The 24,252-nt window shown below is 43.3% G+C and overlaps 1 protein-coding gene across 8 annotated transcripts in view; it reads right to left on the minus strand.

Annotated features, from left to right (window-relative positions):
- LOC148039805 (transcription factor-like protein) overlaps positions 1-24,252 on the minus strand; it is a 149,544-nt gene that overhangs the window by 103,406 nt on the left and 21,886 nt on the right. For 4 of the 8 annotated variants that reach the window (XM_087694113.1, XM_087694104.1, XM_087694141.1 and 1 more), the window contains 7 exons: positions 13,349-13,510; positions 13,092-13,160; positions 12,856-12,988; positions 12,554-12,657; positions 12,396-12,441; positions 9,564-9,623; positions 9,416-9,484 (listed from right to left, as the gene is read on the minus strand). In XM_087694113.1, the coding sequence (XP_087550239.1) occupies positions 9,416-9,484; positions 9,564-9,623; positions 12,396-12,441; positions 12,554-12,657; positions 12,856-12,988; positions 13,092-13,160; positions 13,349-13,510 (643 nt within the window). Of the gene's footprint in view, positions 1-9,415; positions 9,485-9,563; positions 9,624-12,395; positions 12,442-12,553; positions 12,658-12,855; positions 12,989-13,091; positions 13,161-13,348; positions 13,511-13,713; positions 13,879-24,252 lie in introns of all 8 variants that reach the window. The other 4 variants (XM_087694122.1, XM_087694150.1, XM_087694160.1 and 1 more) reach the window with 3 other exon arrangements.

A 24,252-nucleotide genomic window follows, 5' to 3' on the forward strand; every position in this document is an offset into this window, starting at 1 on the left:
TCAAGGTGTATTCAGCTATGTAGTGAAGTGAGAGTGAAGAGTTGAGAGAGGGGGGTGTATCAATGTGGTACACACAAAGGAAAAAAATAATGTATTTATACTTAGGGTACGGTACACTTACACCCGCAAGGGTGTGTTCACATGTGTAAATAAATATATACACAGGAATAGCATAAGGGCCTTTACACCCAACAACCTCCCACTAAAAGATCCTAAGCGAACCTTTAACCAACTCCCACTAACCGAATGCAATGCTCATGTTGAGCCTTTGCAAGACTCTTACTGAGAACATCTACAAGGTTATCTTGTGTTTTGATCTTAGTAAATGTGACTAGACCATCATCCAAAACTTGTCTAATAAGTGATACCTCACATCAATATGTTTAGTACATGCATGAAACATAGCATTCTTAGCTAGGCATACAACACTCTCACTACATCCAAGTACAGGTATTTTTGTGGGCAGTCTAAAATCCTTGACCAATGGCAGATTGAATGTTGCGAAAGCTGATCCTAGATCTGTTACCCTGAGAAGAAATGACTGAGTTGTATCAGTTGCCCTAAACCTAATAGTTTGTATCTGTCCACAGAGGGTCATAGCTCCCATGGTCGATAGAGCCTCGTACATACGCTGTAGCTTCCGCCAGACTTCTAGAAATTACTTGCAGAGGTAACTACCAGAAAAAGTTCCTTTGAGATGCAACAAAAGAGAGCTAAGAATACTCTGGCATCATCGTCGCTCAAGTAAAGAACTACTTCCCCGTAGTTGTCTACGTCCCAATCATCTGGAATAGGAGAGGACTTTCAAGGACACAAGGCTGATCCCGAAACGATATATCATAGGCACTTCTGCACAAACCAGGCTTTCATAACAACACTCCAAGTGAGATGGTCAAGCCCCCTAAGCTAATCATCAGTATTGCAACATAGAGGAGCCAATTTGGTGAGATGCAAAGAAGATAAAGCAAGAGAAAGATAGGCACTTTTGAGTGCACAGCCAACCCCACGAGTTCAATAGTCCAAGCAACAAGACAATAGTTCAAAATAGAGAGAGGAATTGACATGAAGAGAGTGTAGTGACAAAAGCATGACAACCAACACGCAAGATCCTTCCTCTGAATCTGTCTAGATCAGGCAGAAAATGCAAATTGAAGCAAAAACACAGGCTAAAGATGATCAAGCCTGCAAAGAAAAAGTGGAATCAACTGCACAACACCAAAGCATCAACAACAAAGACCAAAACAGTGGCTGAACAGGCAAAATACATGCTGGAACAGTTTAAAAACACAAGTATGGCAACAAAAACACGTGCAGATTGTCAAAAATAGGCTGCCCTGATGCTGAAAAACTGTCACCCAGCTGTAGAAATTATCATCCAGGCCTAACCAGATCCAGAAAGCAGCAAAAGGAAATTCTGGAGCAGTCTACACACAATCAAACCTGAAAGTAAAAGTCAAACACAGCAGCAAATACTAGAACCAAGAGATATAGGCTCAAATACCATGTTAGAAAAGTGTGGCGCAGTGGAAGCAAAGAACAGTGCTGATAGATCTGCTATAAACACAAACAACACAAAAGAACAGTAAGAACACAATGAACTGGCTCCATAATGGAATCCATATACAAAGGCTCACGAGTATGTACAATGGCTCAGGCTGTGGGCAACCAGCAAAGTGCTGCAATCTCCCTCTCTCCACTAAGAAGCAAGTGTACTGAATGGATGAGTATGATCATGTACAATGGACGGTCGAGAGAATGCCTAAAAGTTGGCAAAATAAATGCATTGATAGTGACCAGTCGGCGAGCATCTGTACAAGCTAAAAATACAGATTGGCCAGCTAAAGTGCCCCTGACTCAAGTCAAAAATGAAATGCACTCTGACTGCAGGCCATGTCACCCAGGATATGTACTCTGCTAGAACTTTCCACAGCTCCTCAACACCATCATCGGGATTCGGACATTTGTGGTCTGCTGCAGTTAGAGTCCATTCTTGGAAGACAACACTCTCCCTCATCCTGCTCCCAGGAGATACTGATTGTTGAACAGACACCGCTCCTTGAGCACACCAATTGTATCTTGTCCCTTCACTCATCATTCATTACAGCCACATTCATATGTCCATTTGTGTTCTTGTCTGAGTTCATGATGCATCAGCCACATTTGCATTCTCTCTATGTTTTCTTTGCAAACCCTTGTATATTCTCCATTGCTCCTAGAATTGTGCATGAGCACATTGTCTCTCCAATGCACCGAGAGATATGAAACAATGCCAACCTAGTCTTTGCTACCTCTCACATAGAAAATGTGGCCTTTGAATGTCTTCTATAGGTGCTCACTCAAATTGCGGCATTCTTCTCTGTCATTCACGAGGACTGTTGGCTATACACTCCATCTCCATCACCGTCATCATCTCCAATGCTGTCATCATTTCCAACCTAATCCTACACCCTCATTGACACTTTGGATTGCGTGCAAGGACTGATCAATCCATCATTGGATTAAGCATTCTTTCTAGATTTAGTGCAGATCTTTGTTTCTTCTCCTTTTCTCCTAGTGTTCATGTTCCTCTTTTGTTGTGCACTCTCACATGGTGTCATCACCTAAGTGAGGACAATGGTTTCCTGCAGAAAAAACTATCCTATTAGTGAAAACACAAATTCTCAGCCTGTTGTTTGCTAGAAAACACAGATTTTTTGTGTTTTACAAGTGCTTTCAACAAAGGTGGGACGTCTACAATTGTTTTCTTGTAGGTGTAGCTGATTATTCTCTCCATACAAGCTCTTCTATAGCCAAACGCAGCAGATTTAGTGTGTTTTCAGGTTTAGAGACATGAACTATCACCGGTTCCAAGGCATTGATGACTCTAATAAGAAGTCTATTCCTATTCCCTTTGAGAGGCAGCATGATCATCGCAAAGATCGGAGGTCCGAGCCCCATTTTGAATGGGGACCCTCTCTTGACCAATCACATAGATCGAAGCAGCCATCTCCTCCTCCCTCTCTTCATGTCTCCCGTAGGGCGCCCGTCCTTCTAGCCCTATGATCCCTATGATGGCACCTTCAATACAGGTTCCTGTTCTTCCTTCTCTACCCAAAGAAGACTACTTGGACAGATCACACTACTCTCTTTGGTCTTGCAAAGTGGAGCGTATTCTTGATACCTTAGATCTTTGGAATTTTGTCACTACCCCTATCCCTCGGCCCATGGAGGATCCCGCTATTGGTTCATCTATGGATCGAGCAACCCTTTGGGATAGGCTCAATTCTCGAGCCCGATCTTTTCTCTTTATGAGCCTACAGGACTCTATCCTTGTTCATGTGTGTAGGTTAAAGACGGCAGCAAAAGTGTCGACAAAGCTTTATTCTCTCTGCCATCAAAAGACATTAGCTTGCCATATCACCTTGGAGAAGAAACGTCACATGTTCTTGGTTAATGACTCTCTTTTCATAAAGAACCACATCAAACAAAATGGAAAATATAAACGATGAGCTTGCATTCCTTAGACGGACGATATCTTCAGAGGATATAGCCATGGTCCTTACCCAACTACCATCTCCTAAGTACACTATCTTCTACATCAACTTCTAACATCGATGTTGGAAGGTTAGCCCCACTTATCTTGGAGCATGACAAGTGTCTTAAAGAGATAGGAGCTAGTGGATCAGGCTCTACTAAAGCTTTTACTCCAAATAGAGGAAGGGGAAACAAGAAGGGGAACGAGAAGGAAAACAAGAAGTCTAAGCCCAAATGCCCACACTCTAGGAAGGACACCCGTCCTGAGGAGAAGTATTGGCAAAAGTACCCCCATCTGAAGCCAAAGGATGGTGTGAAGGACTCAAAGGCTATGCTACTACTATTGAGTCTGTTTCTATGCATCTATTTGAGATGGAGGATATTACTCTTGCTTCCTCCACTTAGGGAAGCCCTAGCTCATTGACAATGGAGCCACTTCCCATATGACTTATCGTCAAGATTGGCTTCAAGTTCTTCATTCCAGGGGGAATTCAGTCACCATTAGTAACAACTCTCCCGTGCTAGTGCATAGAGTGGGGACAATTCCCCATTTGCCCAATCCTCGAGCCTCAATAGCAGCCAAAGTCCTTTATGGTCCAAATTTGGACTTTAACCTTCTTTCTATCCATGATTTGACACCACTAGGTACCCGTGTAGTCTTTACCCAAGATGTGACTGTTAAGGACTCTTCTACAAGTTCTATCCTTTGGACAAGTAGTAAGGAGGGTGAGCTTTATAAGCTTAGTGCTCCCATTCTCACCTTGTGCCCTAGCTACTTATGGGGCAGGCAACATAGGCAGCCTCATCCACAAGTTGCCTCACGGAGCGCTACTACACCACTCAAGTTGGAACTTGGTACACACTGACTTATGTGGACTATGGGTATGGCCTCCCTCGCAAAGGCCAAGTATTTGATACTAATTTTTGATGATTTTGGCAAATATGTGTAGCCATACTTCTTGGAATACAAGAGTGAGGTATACTCCAACTTCTACAAGTGGAAGGTGTTTGCTAAAATGAAAATGTCTTTCAAGGTTCAAGGTGTACAGCTAGCCATGGCAACAAGTCTTACTCTAACGTTTTTCCCAAGTTTTGTAGAGATCACGGCATTCATGGGAGGTATTCCCATCCGAACTCACCATCAAAGAATGGTGTGGTGGAGTGCGCCAATTAAACCATACTTGAGATGGCCCAATCCATATTGGAGCATCAGAGTCTACCTCACTCCCTTTGGGGTGAGGCAGTTGCTACAATGGTGCATATCCATAACATGTCCCCAACTTTTGAATTGATAGACATGACTCCATATGTGGCTTTCTTTGGGAAGGAGTCTTTTATGTCCCACCTTCGCATCTTCGGGTGCAATGCTTATATCCATGTGGACAAGAAGAAACAAGATAGTAAACTTCACCCAAAGTCAAAGAAACCTATCTTCATGGATTATGACACGATTTTTTTTTGCAAGTAAAATGTGGCTGATTATATTACTCAAAAAAACTGATTACAACGGAGTGCTCATGCTCAACAGACTAGCTAGAGCTGATGCAAAGTCACAATTACATCATGTATACAAGATTCTCAAGGCGGTCTGGGGGGGATAGGGGCAAGAAGCCATGGAGGGGGGTGTATCGCCATCTGGGGCTCCCTGTCTGCATCACGAAGAACAGGTCCTGACTGCCCCAACTGCGCATGAACTGACAACGGAGCTCCTGACGAGCCTTGGACTTGCCCTGCACCTGATCCCATCGGCTACGTAGGGAGTGGATGATGGAGATCCAGAGCTCTGCTAAGGACGCCTATACAGAAAGTCTCTCTCTGCCAAAAGCCTCCTGACACCGCGCCTTCCAGATATGCCATCCGATAAGACTCCCTATGATCTCCCATACCTCAGAGCAGTCTACTATGGGCTCTAGTACCTGGCGGATGGGTAGAGCCTCCACACCAACCACTGCACACAACCCTGCCTCGATAATGAATGTCGTGTCCTGCATCCTGGCCTCATATAGAAGGTGACAGCCCTGCTTGACTGCCTGCCAGCAAAAAGCTCCCCATGAGATACATCCAAGGCTGGGTGCTATACGGCGAAGGATGCGGCATGCTCCTCTCCACACGAGTTGCGCCTCCTCACATGACCAAAGACAGTGCTTTGGGGTTTCCAAAGGCTGCTGTGTGCAGCCCTTACAACCTCCCTCCTGCATTTGGGCAAGCCAACTTCCCACCGCTAAGCCTCCATGTGCCACCAGCCATTAAAAATACGATACCCTTCTCAATCTCCAGCTATCCTATAGGCGGCGCCAAAAAGTCCGTCGGAAAGGCTCCATGATGCTGTGCTCCGCCCAGTGCCTGCTACGTGACGGTGCCCAATCCATATCCTTCTACATCAGGACGTGTCTGTCAATCCTAGCAGTGTACTCCAAGAACCTCGGTGGCTTCTTGGCGACCACAGTGGCCGGCCATAGCCACTCTCCTGGATCCCACTCCAACTCATCAAGTGGTCTGCTCTCCCAGATCCAAGGGCACCACTCCATGAGCTCCCTTCAGAAAACATAGGGGTGCAATCGCCATGTCTTCCTCTGAAGGCCCACCACCCGAATCCTCCTCCACGAAAGGGTAGCTATCCCCTCATCATGCTGCCCTCTATCAAGGGCTAGATTCCCCCCCTCCTAAACGGTGAAGAAAATCCCCTGCGGGGCGCCGCCCACCCTACCTACCACCTGTAGGGGGGTGCCTGCTAGTGAAAACCTAGGATTACGACACGATTATGAAGGGCTACAAGCTCTATGGCCCATCAACACGAAAGATTGATATAAGTCAAGGCCTAAGACGTTATCTTTGATAAGGCTTCAGCCTTTGATGATCCCATTGATGGTGCTTCTTGTGTAGGTGGTTCTTCATCATCAATTAATCCCCCCCGGGCCCCCCCCCCCCCACCCCACCATCAGCTCCACCCCTTTCTTCTCATTTATCTATTGGCACCCCTTCTTTATCTTCGACTCCTCCCTCTCCTTCTTCCCTTTCTGCTCCTCTTCCATCCTTGACAACTCATGTTCCTTCTTCATCAAGTATTTCTACTCCTTCCCTATCCCCTCTGATGTCTTATGGGGACTTGAGCTAATTGAGGAGGAGCCCTCTTCTTCTAATGAGGGGGATGTACCTTTACCTAGTGAGAGGAAATCCCTTTCTCAAACAAGTGCATTACAGGTACCACATGCCTCTTGGTCTCCCTCGGAGAATAAACCTATTACCATTTTTCAGTGGTTTCGATAGCTCATAAGGATACGCATGTTAATCACTTTCCTACAACCCCTTTTGGCCCACATACATCAGCCAAGATACAAGCCCAGCAGGATAGTTCACTTTGTGTGAACTACACTCTTATGTCATGGATTCTTCAAGATTGTGAGCCTACTATAGTTTATGAAACTCTTGCACAAGATATTTGGCACCATGCTGTGCAAGAGGAGCTCAACGCAATCAAGCGTAATCAAATTTGGGATTTGACTCCACGTCCACAGAAGCGGAAGGTGATTGGTGTGAAGTGGGTCTTTAAGACCAAGTATTTGGCTAATGGCTCCTTGGACAAGCACAAAGCTAGGCTTGTTGCCAAGGGTTTTGCACATCATGCAAGTTTGGATTATACAGACTTTCACATCTACCATGTGTATGTCTACTATTCGGGCTATTTTGGCTCTCACTGCCCATCATCACTGGCTTGTTTTTCAGATGGACATGAAGTCTACATTTTTTAATGGCATACTTGAGGAGGAGATTTACATCTCACAGCCTCCTGCTTTTCTTGTGCAAAGGAGGATCATGTCTACAAATTGCGGAAGGCCCTCGATGGCCTGAAGCAAGCTCCTAGGCCTTGGTACCAAAGGATTGATCAATTCTTCTTACAAAGTGGCTTCCAACAATCAGATCATGACCCCAAGCTTGTAATTAGCAGTGGCTTACTATCCCATAGCCATCAATGCAGCGGCTCTCTTCACAAAGCCTCTTCCACAAGCCTCTATGCTTCATCATATGAGCTTGTTGGGTCTTAAGACACTCCCACAATCTAAGAGGGGGTGTTAGCCCAACACATTTTGTCAATCTGTCATCTCTGGTTGTGAGCCATGTCAAAGCTTGACAGGGACATTGGAGCTCTAACTATTCTAGAGCACTTAGTTTGTGTGCATTTCTTTTTCAGTGAGTGTCAAGAGTGTTCACAGCATGCAAGCCACAGTTACCAACAGTCAGGAGGAGCCAGTCATTTGCAATCTGCCCAAGGCGGCCTGGTTTTCTGAGGGTGTCAGCATTTCTCGCTTCAGTTGAGGCTGCCAACTGCAAATTTTTGTCCCCACGCTGCTGGTTGGCCAGATTTCGTGATATTTGGCTATATATATAGCCAGCTCACTTGTTGGGGCAGATCATCTCTTTCTAAGTTCTGCAGGTTCTCGCGCAGATTGCAGCATTCCTCTCCGTCATTCACAAAGACTGCTGGCTGCACACTCCATCACCATCACCATCATTGTCTCCGGTGCTGTCATCATTTTCCAGCTTGATCCAATACCCTCATTGATGCTTTGGGCTCCATGCAGGGACTGATCAGTCCATCATTGTATTCAGAATTCTTTCCAGATTCAGTGCAGATTTCTCTCTCTCTTGCTGTCTTCTCTCTTCTCCTTTTCTCTCTATGTTCATTTTCCTCTTCTGTTGCATACTCTCACAAATGCTGCAATAAACCCTCGTCAGAGTCTCAGATGAGCACAATATCATCAACATACAACAGGATATTTGTCTAATATCAAGACTCCAGCAACACTTGCACCAGGGCCTCAAATTCTGTCTGTATAGTTCACAATCCCATCAACGTAAAGCTAGGCTGCCCATCAAATGACAAATTCAAATAAAGTATAAAAATCCCATCGTATACATATACTAACCCGATGTCTCCTAGTCTCCTCAGCCTGATTCATGGTACAGTGTCAGGCTTTGAAGCAATCTACAAACAACAGTACATCCTCTTCCCATGTGATCGTCCCTCCTCTATGGCAACCTGCCCTGTAGCTCTCTATCAGCAACTTGCTGGGGTTCTCAGTAAGAACGGAACAAACACATGTATTTTGACCAAACAATGGCCAATCAAAATGGTCCAGTACTTGCTGAGAACCAACAGTTATCCACACTTGAAGAGAGGTGCAATGGTGCGATCAGCCCAACTATCCTCACAAACAAGAGGTAATTCACAGCTTCACACATAGAATCAACCTGTCACTCAAAAATTGCTTACATACTAACACACACACTGTGCTTACACAGTGGAAGTGTGTGATGTTTGCTCTAATCACAACACATCCTGGTCAGCCACCACATTAGCTGTCCTTTGCCATGCCTGCCCAGTTCACTTTCTGCTTTGCTTCTTTATTCATGAAGCTTTGCTGAGACCTGCTCAATGGCTTGACCTTGTGCTCAGAGTGCTCTTGCAAACTCTCCTTCTCAGCCACCAATGTCTTCAATAAGTGAACCACAGATAGACAGTGATAGGTAGCGGAAAGGGAACAGTCCACAGCTCTAAAACAGAAACTATATCCTAAACAAGTTCACCCTACATATACTTACATGTCCAGAGAATGCCATTTTGGCAGAACGTAAGAAGTGATCAGTAGACATATTTGCACAACACAAGTTGCAATGCTGAAGCTGATTTAGCCAGTAAAACCAAAACTTTTAAATGAAGCAAACAAGAGTACATTTTGACCATTGCAAATATGCATGAAAAGATGGCATCCAGCTGCTTGCTGGCATGCATGCCCTATACAGTAACACAAAGCGGATGTTAACACAGCCATTTACTACACTTGGTTTAAAATTTTGAAAACTAAGTTTTCACCATGATAATTAGTAAAGCTTAGGGACACACCTCCCCAACAATATGAAATCCAAGTTCAAGGAGAAACCGAATCAGCTCCACATTGTTGATCCCTCTGTCCTGAAAATCTAGACAAACAGTTTATGGGACTTGTTATATGACAGATTCAAAAAAATGCAAATGCTACAACAATTCATACCTCAGCAGCAGAGATGTATTCTCGAACAATTTGCCACAGTTGGTAATTTGTATCCATTAACTGCAGTCACAATGGTAGCGGTGAATTGCCAGTTCCATGTGGATATCTATCAAAAGCTTACATGTTCTCCCTATAACAATTAATAGCCCCAGATATCTGTTCTGAATTTCACTTATCAAATATACTCAAACTGTACACTTACAGACTTTAAAATAATACGCCTTTTGCATCAAGCAAAGGTCACATTCGAAAATAAGGATCTTTATGTCCTTAGGAGTACTAAAAGCCCATGTATTTGATTATCCTTTGTCATCCCCATATGAACTTTAACTCAACAGCTTACTACACTTCAATGTAAACACCAAGCAATTGGCCCCATACAAAACTTGTCCCTTCTTGCCCAGCTGTGTGAAATATTGGCATGATTCACTATTCCATGTGATTGACGTGGATAGAAACATATTTAAGATGATATCAACTACTTTGCACTTACAAGAGTGGGGTTACACAGTAACAGGTAAATGGTATCGCTGTGCATGACTGAAGGATCACTCTTGAACCTCCACCAGAAGGGGATGGATCAGCCACCAGGGTTTTGCACAAGGAGGGACAATTTGTTTGCATAAAAGTAGCTGATGTCAAATTTTGGTCTATATGGGTTGGTGACTAGTTAGTTATAAAGCTGGCTAGCAATCACAGATCAAATCTCTTAACTTGATAGTTTATATTCTAACTCAAGTATTCTTTTTAGAATAGGGGGGCTTAAATAGTGTAGCTGCATCTCCACAAAGAAGATAAGCTGTGTTCTAGTATAAAGGTTGCCAAACCAATTAAAAAACATTGTGTCTCCTGGTAAAACTGATGTAAGCATACGACATCCGGCAATGAGTTTCACAATCCAAGTGGGAAATACCGCTTTCTTAAATGATTCACAAGTAATAAACATGAGGAATGTAAATGTATAACATCTGCACATTGGGTTACATGATCCAAGAGCACAAATCAGTAAGTGGTTTATCTTAAAGCCCCTACTCTCAGATGGAATGAAATCTGGATGTACAGTGGACCTGCCAAAAGATAATGAGTTTATGGGAGATGGTTGAACAATAGACTCAGTTCATATCTTGAAGTCAAGCTTCAAGAAGCCTACACCTCAGTGCATGACAGAAATGAGTTTGAAAATTTGTAGTTCCAAGTTTGAACATAATGAAGCAGATTTTATTGACCCATGTGGGACTGATTTGGAAAATTCGTGTTGATACTCATTTCCAACTTTAAATCGCAAAGGAGTGGCTTTTCTTCAAGTACTGCATTCTCAGCACAGAGAAATGGTTTAAATCAAATTGATAAATGTAAACTTTTAGATTAGTATATACGATGGTTTTAACTCTTAACTTTTCATCCTTGTCTCAAATGTTAAGTTTCCTTCCTCTTTACCCCTTGAAAATGCAACACTTTTATTGGCATTTCAATTCAATGCTGCTCAAGGTAAGCTTTCTATTTCATTTTGTTATTTCACCTGTTTCCATTTATGATTACACTTTCTGTAGCCAATGCCAGTTTTAAACAGGCATCCACACTTTTAGTGATTAGATCCTCCAACTCAAACTTTAACATCCAAAACAACTGCAATATGATACCTGCCCCAGCTGCTGCTTTTTATTAAACCTCAACTTCTGGAATGGCCCCCTACCTTTTTAAGTTAAGTGAATTTCACATGCACACTTCATAAACAAATGCCAAGTAAAAAACTACATGCTTCTATAAACAAATGCCAAGGATCTATAAGATAATATTGCACAACTATGGGCCATATGAGCTCGCATCATCGGTACTTTGTTAAGCAAACTAATAAGAAAAGGAAAAGCACAATTTTTAAAAAGTTTTGACCCACTCTAAGACAATCAATCTTGACAACTGTCTTGACTTCCATACACTCACATTGCATGCTTTGATTTGGTGATGGGTGTATTTGAGTCATCCTTGTGTGCACACCTGAAGATTTTGCTTACTTCTGTTTGTTGTGTAGCAGGCACACTGTCCCAGATTTTGCACGAGCAAGTAAATAATAAGGAAAGAAATGTGTGCTCTAGGGTCCCTCTTATATAAGAATGGCAACAGCAATTACAGTGAGCTTCTCCAAATTGGGATCCTCAAACATTAAGACCTATGACTCATTTTCATTTAAGGCGTGAATTCATGTCAAAGACAAGAATCAAGGCCCTAACAATCTTCGGCGCACACTAGTTGATTTTTGTGTATTGATATCTCTGGATTTACACACTAATCAGATCAATGAGCATGCATACTACCCAGTCGTTCTTTCCATAGCAGAATAAGCTTGTATACTAACCGATGAAACAATCATCTTAAGGTATTGAAAGCTGCACTGGGAATATGCACATGCAGCAGGTAGCAGGAAGGACTTACCACTGTGGCAAATACTCTAGTTCCCAAATATCATCAAAACCATAAAAGGTACATGAAAGCATTGTTAGTACTAACATATTTTATGGCAGAACCACTCTATATCCCATTAAAAAAGTGTCATCGAAAAATCCACAGAACTAGAAACAGAACACCTTGAATTATGCAAGGAAAACCCTGCAAACCCATCAAGTTTGCACACAAAGTAATGAATCATTTCTGTCAAACACTCTAAAGCTGGACACAAAATTTGAAGAACGCATAGCAAAAACAATGCCAAAAATATTATTGTAAAAAATTCAAAAAATGAACTTGACTCTGGTGTATGGATATGATATGAAACACACTGCTTGAAGCTTTTTCTTTGAACAGTATCCCATCATTATGTTTGGACTTGTTACTGACCAGGAATTGAAAGCCTGCTTCTGTTAGTTTTGCAGATTCAGGACCTCTGGATCCATCCAAAAAAAGAAGAAAGTGCTATCAGAAAGACGATGAATGGCCCACTGTGCATCTGCTAAGAATGCTAAGAATATAATGATCCATAAACTATGAAACACTACCTGGATAAAAGACCAGCACGCTGAAATGTCTGGATCACAAAAGGATTTTGCAATTCATGGCCACTCTCTGGGAAGGCTGAGCTTACAAGTTGTAAAAGGACACCCTGAAAACAAATTAAATGGATGCCAATGAAAATTTGAACAAAGTAATGGTAATATACACAGAGAGGGCAAAGCATGACAGCTCCACACTTACACTAGTAAAGCTCAAAGCTATTACCCTAGTGCCTCCAAAAACAATCTTAAAACAGACACCGGCTTTATCTTTTCTACAATATGAGCTGTGTTTGATTTAGTCATACCTCCCATTGTTTCATGGCATAATTGTCTAAGTCTGTCAAGGCAGGAACCCTCACAGCAATATGACTGGGTAGTGGATCTCTTGGAGGCCCTCCACTGTGACATAAAGATACCAGAAGCAACCAAATGAAGAGGCTACAGGTACAGAAAAATAAAAACTGTTTTACAAGTCTTCCAAACACAAACTACAAGATTCAAGAGAGCTAGATGACTAGTATGGACGTGAATACAAACTTACCCACTGGTAAGGGCCACACGCAACTGCTTCTGAAACTTTGGATTCAACTTATAGCTTGGATCTCTCCTCCTGTTATGTCCCCAAACAGCATTCTTATTATAGCAATTTCACAGAGAGTTCAGAAATTTTGAAAATCCCAGCTCATTATAGGACTTTAACAATACATTAGATTTACTCTACAAAACTTTAACTCTGAATAATACTCTTTCTTTCAAAATTGAAACATGTGCAAGGGCAGAGTCTTTAGCTGAGCCTACTTTTCAGATAAAAGCACTCGGAGTTGCTCCAACCTATCAACAGCAGTTTTGTGTTTTGAGAGATAGTCTGGAAGTGTCCAACCTTCAATTGTTTTCCCAACAACTCCCACTTCGAGGTAAAGAAGTCTCAATATGTACATCTTTGCCAGTGGTGGAAGAGACCTGCAGGTAATAATATGTGCACAATTAAGCTGGGAGCTGAAGCATTGCAGTGTTTTCAAAATCAACAACTACATTCTCATGTATTCTCAGGAAGTTGCAACACATTTACTAAGTTCGTTCCAAAAAATCATGTCAATATCCTTTTCCATCCAAAAGGAAGTGTATATACAATCAATGGATGGATGAAGTGTGTCCAAACTTACAAATCGTGTTCTTTTTGTTCGTGGTGGGGGTTAGGGCCCTGCCAGGTCCCAATAGTTTGATCCTATCCATGCATTCTGCCCAAGTTCTTTCCAGTTCAAATAACTGCCTGTTTGTTGATCAAAATGTCTGTTGCTGGTTTTGACTGTTCCTGCCCTTTGAGAGAGCTGTTTTTGTGACAATGCACAATGCAAGACATACATAAACACGGAGAGAGAAGAAAGAAAGAAAGAAAGAAAGATATATTAACATCTACATAAGGCCAATGTGGCCTATGAGACAAAATCCAAAGTACATCCATGTCTAATGTTGTCTCATCAGTAAGGTGAAGATAACATTAAAATAAGTAAGTGGCCTATGAAACAATGCTGACAATAATTGTACAATGGGACTATGCTATAGTAGAACGATGTCTAGTGTTGTCCCATCAGTAGAAAGAAAAGGGAAACCTAATCTGACAGAACTATTTACAAAAACTACGGTGGAGACTACAAGCTGTAGCTGATCTCAAAATCTGCACATGAACTCAGCTATGATGCGGTCACTAACTGCTCCACTGATATGCCTAGCGATGAGTCTTCGATCATCGATGTCTCGTAATAATGGCTTTGATCTGGCTATGTGGCCTCCTCAGAAGTGGTCCTAGTAGATGAGGTCGCCATGCTCGACGGAGTAAAATGGCTCTATCCAATGTGACTCCACGGTGTGCAATGAAAGGTGTCTAGTAAGGTGGCTCTATCTTTCTCTTAGATACCTTAAAGCTTTGGATGTCTCGTATCAATGCTAGCAAGCCTTCAAGCAGTCAATAGTACTTGCCCCTCCTCTATGACTCCAACATATCAAAGTGTCAAATACTAGCCATTGTGATAGACCATTAAAGATGGCTAGTCTATGTGCGCTTCCCAAACCCAATAGATGTGTCCCGTCGATATTCACTTCTTTATCTTGGGCTCTCCTATGTAGGCCTATTTCATCTATATCGATTTCTTTGAACATGGTATTATCATGCATATAAAAGCCACTTTGTCTATCTCTAGTGCATGCATTGAAATCTTCCACTAAAACTATATTCCCAATGCTAGTATATCTCATAATATCCTTGTGAAGTACATCAAAAGGAGATCCATCTCGTGTGGCATAGGTCAAGTTTATAGTTATAGGAGGAAAGTAGCATATTGCAGTGAATATATCTCCAGGTCTTCTTGCCTCTCTTCATTACCTACACGATCCCTTTGAGGTCTTCCCTGTATAGTATGGCCACACCTCCAAAACCCCTAGTGCTTTTGTAGATTGCAATGGATATATCCCTTAGTCTTCCTCCATGTATCCTAATCCATAAGTATCATGCATCATCATCTCTCTTCATTACCTACACCATCCCTCTAAGGTCTTAATGAGTGCACAGAATGGAAGGAATAGACTGCACTGATTTGAAAATGAATGCTGAATACAAAGAGAACTTATCAATCCCTGCATGCAACTTGAGGTGTCAATGAAGGCACTAGATCAAGTTGATGGACAACAGAGAATGCAGGCTATAGAGAGAGTCATGGGCAAATCTAAAGAGCAAGTTACAGCACAACACCAAGGGTATGTTTCCAATATTCGAGGGCAAGTGGGAAGGCTATGCATTGACAAAGGCTGAAGTGAGTGGAGACACGTGGGAAAGCAAGTGATTTTGCTGTTTTTGTGCAGAATTTGCTGTTCAAGAAGGAAAGGCTATGTTTTCAGCCTTTCACAACAAATTTGTATGGAGATCCACATCCAATCCAATCTGATGTGGATCTCCGATACCCTTTAGGCTGCATTCAAGATGTGGATGTACTAATTCTGAATGGGTAAGGGCAATGCTCACACTTCGAAGGTTCTCTATGTTCAAGGCTTGGATTATCATTTACTTTTGGTGAGTAAGATTTGTGGACTTGGTCTAACAATTGAGTTTGACAAGGATTCCTTTCGGGTACTTGATGGCAAGTCTAGATAGGTGCTTTGCCAGGGGTATGCTTGGAATGAGAAGATAGAATCATTCCTTCAAGACAAGTTGGGATATCGAAGATCCACATCCAATCCAAATTTGTACGTCCACATGTTAGCTAGAGGGCATGCTGTGTTTGTGCTTTATGAGGACGATGTCATTCTAATAGGTGACCATGCCCAAATTGTCATGCAGACTAAAGATGCACTCCATGAGCAAGTTTGAGATGACAAATTATGGGGCTTTTTTCTTCCTAGGTCATGAGATATAGCAAACTGAGAGGGGGATCATTCTGTTAGAGATCACAGCCTGATCAGGAGCAGCAGGGCAGGTGCAGTCGGACAGGAGCAGCAGTGTGCAGTCGGACTGCACAGTCGGACTGCCACGTGGCAGTCCGACCTGTTCAGACAGTCGGCTGCATTTAATGCAGCCAACAGGCTATTTCTAACGCCCTGTTTTTCGCCCAGATTCTGGCTATAAATAGCCGAGTTCTCCAGCAGTCTCCAACACTTCTCTGCTCGCAGATTACAGACCGGTGGCACGCGCAGATTCCGTCTCTGTTCGCAGATTTCAGACAGGAGACAGTGCAGACTGCAGCGGACTTCGAGGTGAACAGCAGGTTGCATCGCTGAGGTGGAGACACGCAGTCCAACGCACTGCGCCTATGTATATATCTGCATATCTTTGTATTCAGCACACTTTATACAGCAGATCTTCATCTTCCACTGTCTCTTTCTCTCTCTTCTCTCTCTGCGTTCTCTCTCTCTCAGTCCTACGCTTCCGCACCGCTGCACTCTGACATGGTATCACAGCAGTGTTAGAGGGCTGACTGAGCGCAGAACCAACCTGAAGAGGAGTTTCTATTGCGACACAAATTTGTGTTTTCAATGTTTGAGGGCAGACAGGAGGGCTGCGCCTTGGAACAAGGCTGAAGCGAGCGTGGGCGCGCAGGAAAGGAGTCCAGGTGGTGGATTTGCTGCTGTTTACTGCTGTTTGACGCGGAGGAAGTTTGAGTTTTCAGCTTTCAAGTGCAGGTTTTGCTTTTTCATCGCCTCCGGCGGGTGAAGAAGTTTCAGGACGCGAAAGAGCCTTAGCAGGCTGAGTTTTCACAGTCAGAGGGGGCTGCTTTTGCGTTTGTGAAGGCATTACAGGTGAAGATGTCTACAGAGATTGACTTGGAGTTCCAGACGATTATGGACCGGAAGATGCCTGTCTTACCAGCTCTTCCCGCAGATCAGAAGCTCGACGGCGACAACTACCGCATCTGGCGCGTCATGATGCTGGCCATCCTAGAGTCCTACGATTTGGCGGAGCTTGTACAGGAGGAGATCGACCGGCCCTCGGTAAGAGATGAGTCCAAACTCTCTTCCGATGCTCGTGCGGAGTTGGCCAAGGCTCAGTCTCATTGGGACAAACTGAATGCCCAGGATTCGTTCCTTTCTTTTTCTATCTTGTACTACAGCCGTGATAGCTCACATCGAGCACTTGACGGTGGCTCGGGACATATGGCTGGAGCTTGATCAGATGTACAACCGGATGACCCTTATGAAGCGGGTTTCTTTGGAGGTTCAGATGCAGACCCTGTCCGTAAACAAGTCTTCTTCGCTACGGGAGCACATCAACAAGCTAAGACAGCTTCAGATGCAGGTTCAGAATGCGGGGAAGCCGATTTTCTCCGAAGACATGGCGATCACACTATTGTCCCAGTTGCCGCCACGATTCGGTACATTCTACTCCGCCCTTATTGCTTCGGGGCGGGAGTCTACTCTTCGATGGGAAGAGTTGGTTCCTATGGTCTTGGACCAAGAGGAACAGCTAAAGGGACAAAATGCTTCCAAGTCGGAGGCGCTGAGGACCAAAAGAAAAAGAAGGGGGATAACAAGTCAAAGAAGGACAAGAACAAGGACAAGGACAAAGAATCCACATGTCATATTTGTGGAAAGACTGGCCATTGGAAGAAGGATTGCCCTGACAAAGACAAGAAGGACACAAAGGATTCTGGAGCGGTGGCTGCACCCTCATCAGCTGCATTTCTTCATCTAGCTGTCATTGAGGACTCTTCACTAAATGCTGCTGATGCTGCGACGACGGCTCCCCAAGCTCGAGAGTGGATCGTTGATAGTGGTGCATCCCGGCACATGACTTCGTCAGATGGATAGTGGTGCCTCCCGCCACATGACTCCTTCATCAGACCGGTGGCACACGCAGATTCCGTCTCTGTTCGTAGATTTCAGACAGGAGACAATGCAGATTGCAGCGGACTTCGAGGTGAACAGCAGGTTGCATCGTCGAGGTGGAGACACGCAGTCCAGCGCACTGCGCCCATGTATATATCTGCATATCTTTGTATTCAGCACACTTTATACAGCAGATCTTCATCTTCCACTGTCTCTTTCTCTCTCTTCTCTCTCTGCGTTCTCTCTCTCTTAGTCCTACGCTTCCGCACCGCTGCACTCTGACACATTCTCTCCCAACAACGGTATGTGCAGTATGGCGATCAGCATTTTCTTGATTAATTTCTTGATGATGTGTAGTCAGCCAGTATTTATGGCTCTTCTTGGATCACGTCAACCAATGTTTGGCATTTCTGGCTATTTATAGCCTGCCCCTCAATTGGCTGGTCATTGAGCTTTGCAAGTCTTCAGCACACTCGGACTTTCAGGACACTCCTCTGTCTTTTGATGCTGCCTTCTGCCATCAATCTGATCTAGCACCCTCACTGATGCCTTGGGCTGCGTGCTAGGACTGATCAGTCCTCTTTGTATTCAGCATTCTTTTGGAGTTCACTGCAGATTTTCTTATTCCATTCTCTTCTTTCATTGCAATCTCTCTCTTCCCTTCTCTCTCCAAGTTTGCATTTCTCTTCCATTGCATATTCTCACATCGTATCAAGCCAAAGTGAGGATTAGAGGTTCTACAAAGAGAAGACCACACTCAGGTTGCCGTTTGGAGCAGATTTGTCACGAAGAACACAGATTTTCTCCATTATTTGGGTCTTCTATGAAGTATACAAGACCTCTATGACGACTGCTTGTAAGGTATACCTGATTTAACCTCCGTTCGAGTAGCCCAGCAGCAAATTGCATATTATTTAAGTGTGTTTGCAGGTCTTGAAGAGTTATGAATCACCAGCGGTTAAATGCTTTTGATGACTCCGATGCGGAGACCATTCAGCCATTCACCAATAGGCAGACACATCAATCAAACTGTTGTGAAAAGCGATGTGAAGATCAACATTTAGATTCTAGTTCTTGCTCTGATAGATTGAGAAGATTAGAGCCCCCTTCTCCTCCCCCTACTTCTCTACATATTTCTTGCAGGGCCCGTACCACAAGTCCTCATATAGCTGTAATGGCCCCTTTTGTTTAGATGCCCATGCTTCTTTCTCTCCCTAGAGAAGATCAACTTAATAGTGTGAACTACTCCCTTTGGTCCTACAAAGTGGAGTGTATCCTTGACACCTTTGACTTATGGGAGCTTGTTACTACCCCAATCCCCATGTTGATTCTACAATGGACTAAGCAATCCTCTGGGATTGGCTTAATTCTAGAGTGCGAATTTTCTCTTTAAAAGTCTATAGGATTCTATCCTTGTGCATGTGCACAAACTTCAGACTACAGCACAGGTGTGGACAAAGGTCTCTTCTCTCTGCCACAAGATGCATCATGGAGAACATGTGGAGTGAGCTTACATTCCTTGGCAAGATGATCTCATTGGAGGACATGGCGATGATTCTTATTACTCAATAGCCATATCCCAAGTGCGATGTTTTCTACACCAACTTGCTTACCTCTAGGGTTCAAGAGACTCTTCTATGGAAGGAGGTAGCTCCGCTTGTTTTGGAGCACAAAGAGTGACTCAAAGAGATTGGTGATAATGGATACAACCTTTCAAAGCTTTTGCTGCAATTTCATGAGGGGGCAACAAGACAAACAAGAAGGCCAGGAACAAAAAGAAAAGGCAAGTAAAACATTCAAAGTCTTCCTTGGGTTGTGACACAAATTTAGAAAAGCTTAAATGTCCACATTGTAGAAAGGGTGCTCATTCTAAAGAGAAGTGTTGGAAGAAATACCCTCACCTTTGTCTGGAGCAAAGGATGGAGTTAATATATCTAAGCCCTCCTCTAATTCTTTACCAACTATTACCTACTAGTCTACGTTTGTTCGTATCTATGAGATGGTGGAGCCTTCTTTCTCAGTTTCAAAGGGGCCTTGGCTTATTGACAGTGGTGCTTCGATTCACAGGACTCCTCGAGGAGATTTGTTGCAGAATCTTGATCCATCGAAGGTTGTCGTTACTATTGGTAACATTTGTTTGGTGCCTGTTAGTAGTGGTGGCACTTAGTTGTTATTGCCTGACCGTCCATTGGGTTCCATTTCAAAAGTTCTACATGTTCCAAACTCAGGTTTCCCACTTCTCTTAGTAAAGGGAGAAGCCCAAGTGGAAGCATGAGCAAGCGAAAGCAAGAGAGGTGTAAGCTATAGTGGATGAAGCAAGACAACAAGAGAGAGAGACTCAAGATGTGGAAACTCCAACAGTTACAATGTGTGATTGGCCTTCCCTTTATTCAAATGTCACTGATAGAATAAAGAATGAGGTGACAGTGATGAGCATCCGCCGCCTGCACTGTGCAAGTGTGGGTACTGTCAATGTAGGAATTTACGGGTGGCTAAGCACAAGCACCTTTACCCCCAACAATCTCTCACTTAAAGGCGAATGTGCCTCGAGTGAAAAGGGAACAAGAAAAAAATGACAAAGTACAATATGTACATAGAGTTCAACAAGATGGTGAATAGAGATCATCTCATCCAACACCCATCAACTTCCTAAGAAAGGTAAAATGCTCTGCTTAGAGACTTTTCGTGAGCAAATCTGCAGGATTTTGGTCAGTTGAAATCTTGACAAGGTCAATAGAGCTGTCCTCAATAACCTCTCTAATAAAGTGATACCGCACCTCAATGTGCTTCATCTTCACATGGAAGACCAAATTCTTAGCTAACTCAATAGCACTCATAGAATCCAATGCAATGTAAGAACCATGTCAGTCATACCAAGGTCTACCACCAAATGGCCTAACCAAAGCGCCTCCTTACAATTAGTGGCTGCAACATACTCAGCCTCTGTAATAGAGAGGGCCGTGCATTTCTGCACCTTGGACATCCAAGAAACAGCACCTCCTCTAGCAAAGGTAAACACATAGCCAGTGGTGGATTCCTTATTGTTTGCATGTCCTGCATAATCAAAGTCTGTATACTCCACAACTCTTGTATCCTGGCCACTATAACATATGCACATATCTATTGTGCCCTTCAGGTACCTCATGATACCCTTGATGGCATCTCAATGCCGCCTGCAAGGTGTAGCTATATAGTATACCACAACTCCCACTACAAAAGCTATGTCAAGTCGAGTAGCTATCATGGCATACATCAAACTACCCACTGTGGATGCATAAGAAATCTTGGCCATCTCGACCTTCTGCTCATTAAATTGCTCACAATCAACATGGCTCACCTTCACATGAGAAGGCAAAGGACAGCCAATATGTTTAACATCCTGCATATGAAACTGCTCAAGGACCTTCTAAAAATACTCCTATGACAAGTAAAGAAGTCCCTGAGAGCGGTCACGTATAATGCACATTCTAAGAATATGGGAGGCTTGTCCCATGTCTTTCATCTCAAAGCTCTTTTTAAGCCAACTTTTCAGAGTATCCAGCTCATCATAAGCTCTCCCAGCAATCAACATGTCATCCACATGGAGTGCCAAATTCAAAAGGCTGTCATCACGAGCCTTCTTCCTGTATAAACACGGATCCATATCACTGCATATATAGCCCTATGAATGCATAAAAGTATCAAACTTGTGGTACCATTCCCTAGGTGCCTACTTAAGGCCATAAAGACTCTTTCTCAATCTGTATACTAGGTGTTCCAACTTTCATGCCTTTTTCCTCAAAGCCCTTAGGTTGCTACATATAAATCTCCTCATGCAAGTCCCCATGTAAAAAAGCCATCTTAATATCCATCTGATAAAGGTCCAGATCTAACTAAGCAATCAATGCTAGAACCAAGCATAGAGTAGTCATCTTGACTACAGGAGAAAAGACTTCCTCGAAGTCAACACCATGCTTTTGTAAAAAACCATTAGCAACCAATCTAGCCTTATAGGTAGGCTTGGGGCGTCCAAGGGTGCTCTTTAACTTGTATACCTACTTACATGGCAATGCACCCTTTCCACCAGGCAAAGGAACCAACTCCTACGTATGATTTTTTTATAAACAGTCTAACTTTGACTATATATGGCCCTCTCCCAAGAGTGACTTGCACCACGGTGCATGGCCTCATCATAAGTGAGAGGCTCATGTGCATTTGTCACCATCACATAATCAACGAAGGGCTCAAACCGCTCAAGAGGACGTCTAGGCTCTAGCAGAATATCTCAAGGCACGCTGAGGAGCCTGCACATTCTATCTAATATCATGGTCACGAGCCAGAGGAGCATCAACTGCTACTGCAAGTTGTTTAGCTCGCTATATGGGAGCAAGAAGCTCCTCCTAAAATATAACCCTACGTATCTCGACTATCCGCTCAAGCTACTTATACATCTTTTTCTCATGAAAAACTACATTGTGGCTGCCGATAACTTTTCGAGCTTATGGATCCTATAGGCGATAGCCCATCTCACCCGCATCCCCATAACCAAGAAAGATGCATTTCACAGACTTAAGTTCCAGCTTTGTGCGCTTATACTTGGGTACATGGCAGAAAGCCTCACAACCAAAGACACGCAAATGAGCATACAAGGAAGGTTTTCCAGACCACACCTCCTCTGCAACTTGAAACTTAATAGTACTACAAGGAGATCGACTAATCAAGTATACCGCAGTAGTCACTACCTCAACCTAAAACTAATGTGATAAGCTTGCCCGGCTAAGCATACTACGGATCCTTTCCTGTATTGTCCTGTTCATGTGCTCAACCATACCATTCTAGGATAGCAACCCAAAACTGATGTGGTAAGCCTGCTTGGCTAAGCATACTACGAATTCTTTCCTGTATTGTCCTATTCATTTGCTCAACCATATCATTCTAGGATAGGGTGTATGAGGCGGTTAACTAACGCTTAATATCCCTCTCTGAAGAAATACCCTAACACAGAAACATAAATAACACCGTATAACAAAGTATAGACTGATAGAAGAACACACTCAGGGTTAGGGTACTTAGAGATAATGAACACAAAGAATGAATAAAATGATATGACTATTGAATATACAATGCTCATGCAACAAACACACTAATGTAGCCAAGGAAGGTTGGATCTGATACAAATGGCAGTGCAAGAGAGAGAGAGACTAAAAACACAAGTGAGAAGAGAGAAAAACTAAAAATGTTGATTGCATGAGAGAGAAAACAGCAAATGCAAGCTGCAGGAGAGAAAGACTAAAAACGCAGGAAAAACCAGCAACAATAGTCAACATGCTAAAATCAGCTCCGAGCAGTGTGTAGTAGACTAGAAATAGATGCCAGACTATTGTGGACAACAATGGCCAGCTTGGACCGCGATGTCCTCCGCGTCCGAGGTGTGGGCAGCAAGCTAAAATACCTAAAATCTCCAAAAATAAGATTAAGGTTGAATGGAGGGCAACATACCTATTTATAGGAACAAGAGGAAAGCACCCTCTCCCCATCAATCTAAAGAAGTAGGGGAAGGTGTACCCAAGCCTATCCTGGGTAAAAGGTACTGAAGAACCGGCCGGTTGAACGCTTTGGTCAAAATGTTTGCAAAATTGTCTGATAAAGGCACAAACTCTAGGCGGATAGTGCCGAGCTCAACCTGCTCTCTGAAAAAGTGAAAGTGGACTCCCACATGTCGCATCCGTGGTGTGATGATCGGATTGCCCACAAGGGCAATGGGACACTGGTTGTCGCAGTAGACAACAATCGAAGAGTCACAAGGGAAGTGAAGCGTTGCCAATAAGCTCCTCAGGTAGATAGAATCGATAATGCCATCGAAGAGAGCCCTATACTCAACCTCGATCGTGGAAGCCACCATCGTCTCTTGCTTATGGCTGGACCAAGAAATGGAGGCCGTGTCCAAGGTAAAGAGGTAGCCGCCATGGGAACGCCAGGTGTCAGGATCTCCTGCGCAATCAGAATCAATGTATCCCTGCAAACATAAACTAGAACCATAAGTGAGGCCATAAGAATAAGTACACCGTAAATATTGTAGCACATGAAGACATGCAATCCAATGTGACATTCTAGGTGTTGTGAAACACTGAGTGAGTAAGCTAAGTCTGGCCTAATATGAATTAACCAAAGAAGTTTCCCTATTTTTATCATCAGGCATGTATGTGTATATACAATACCCAAAGACTTTGAAGCGGGATATGACACGCTGAGAGCCAAAGAATGCCTTGTACGAGGTGTTGAGCTAAAATATGCATTACTTGCTGATTAGCCTCTTAACCAGCCCCAAAACACACTAAACGTGCTCTTTTTAGAGTAAAAATCCTAAAACAGAAAGCGGTTTGAGAGAGTTCAATGGAAACCCTAAAACA

Source organism: Lygodium microphyllum, chromosome 2 (assembly GCF_053477565.2).
Source record: "Lygodium microphyllum isolate KBCC chromosome 2, Lygodium_microphyllum_v1.1.10, whole genome shotgun sequence".
Classification (NCBI taxonomy): domain Eukaryota; kingdom Viridiplantae; phylum Streptophyta; class Polypodiopsida; order Schizaeales; family Lygodiaceae; genus Lygodium; species Lygodium microphyllum.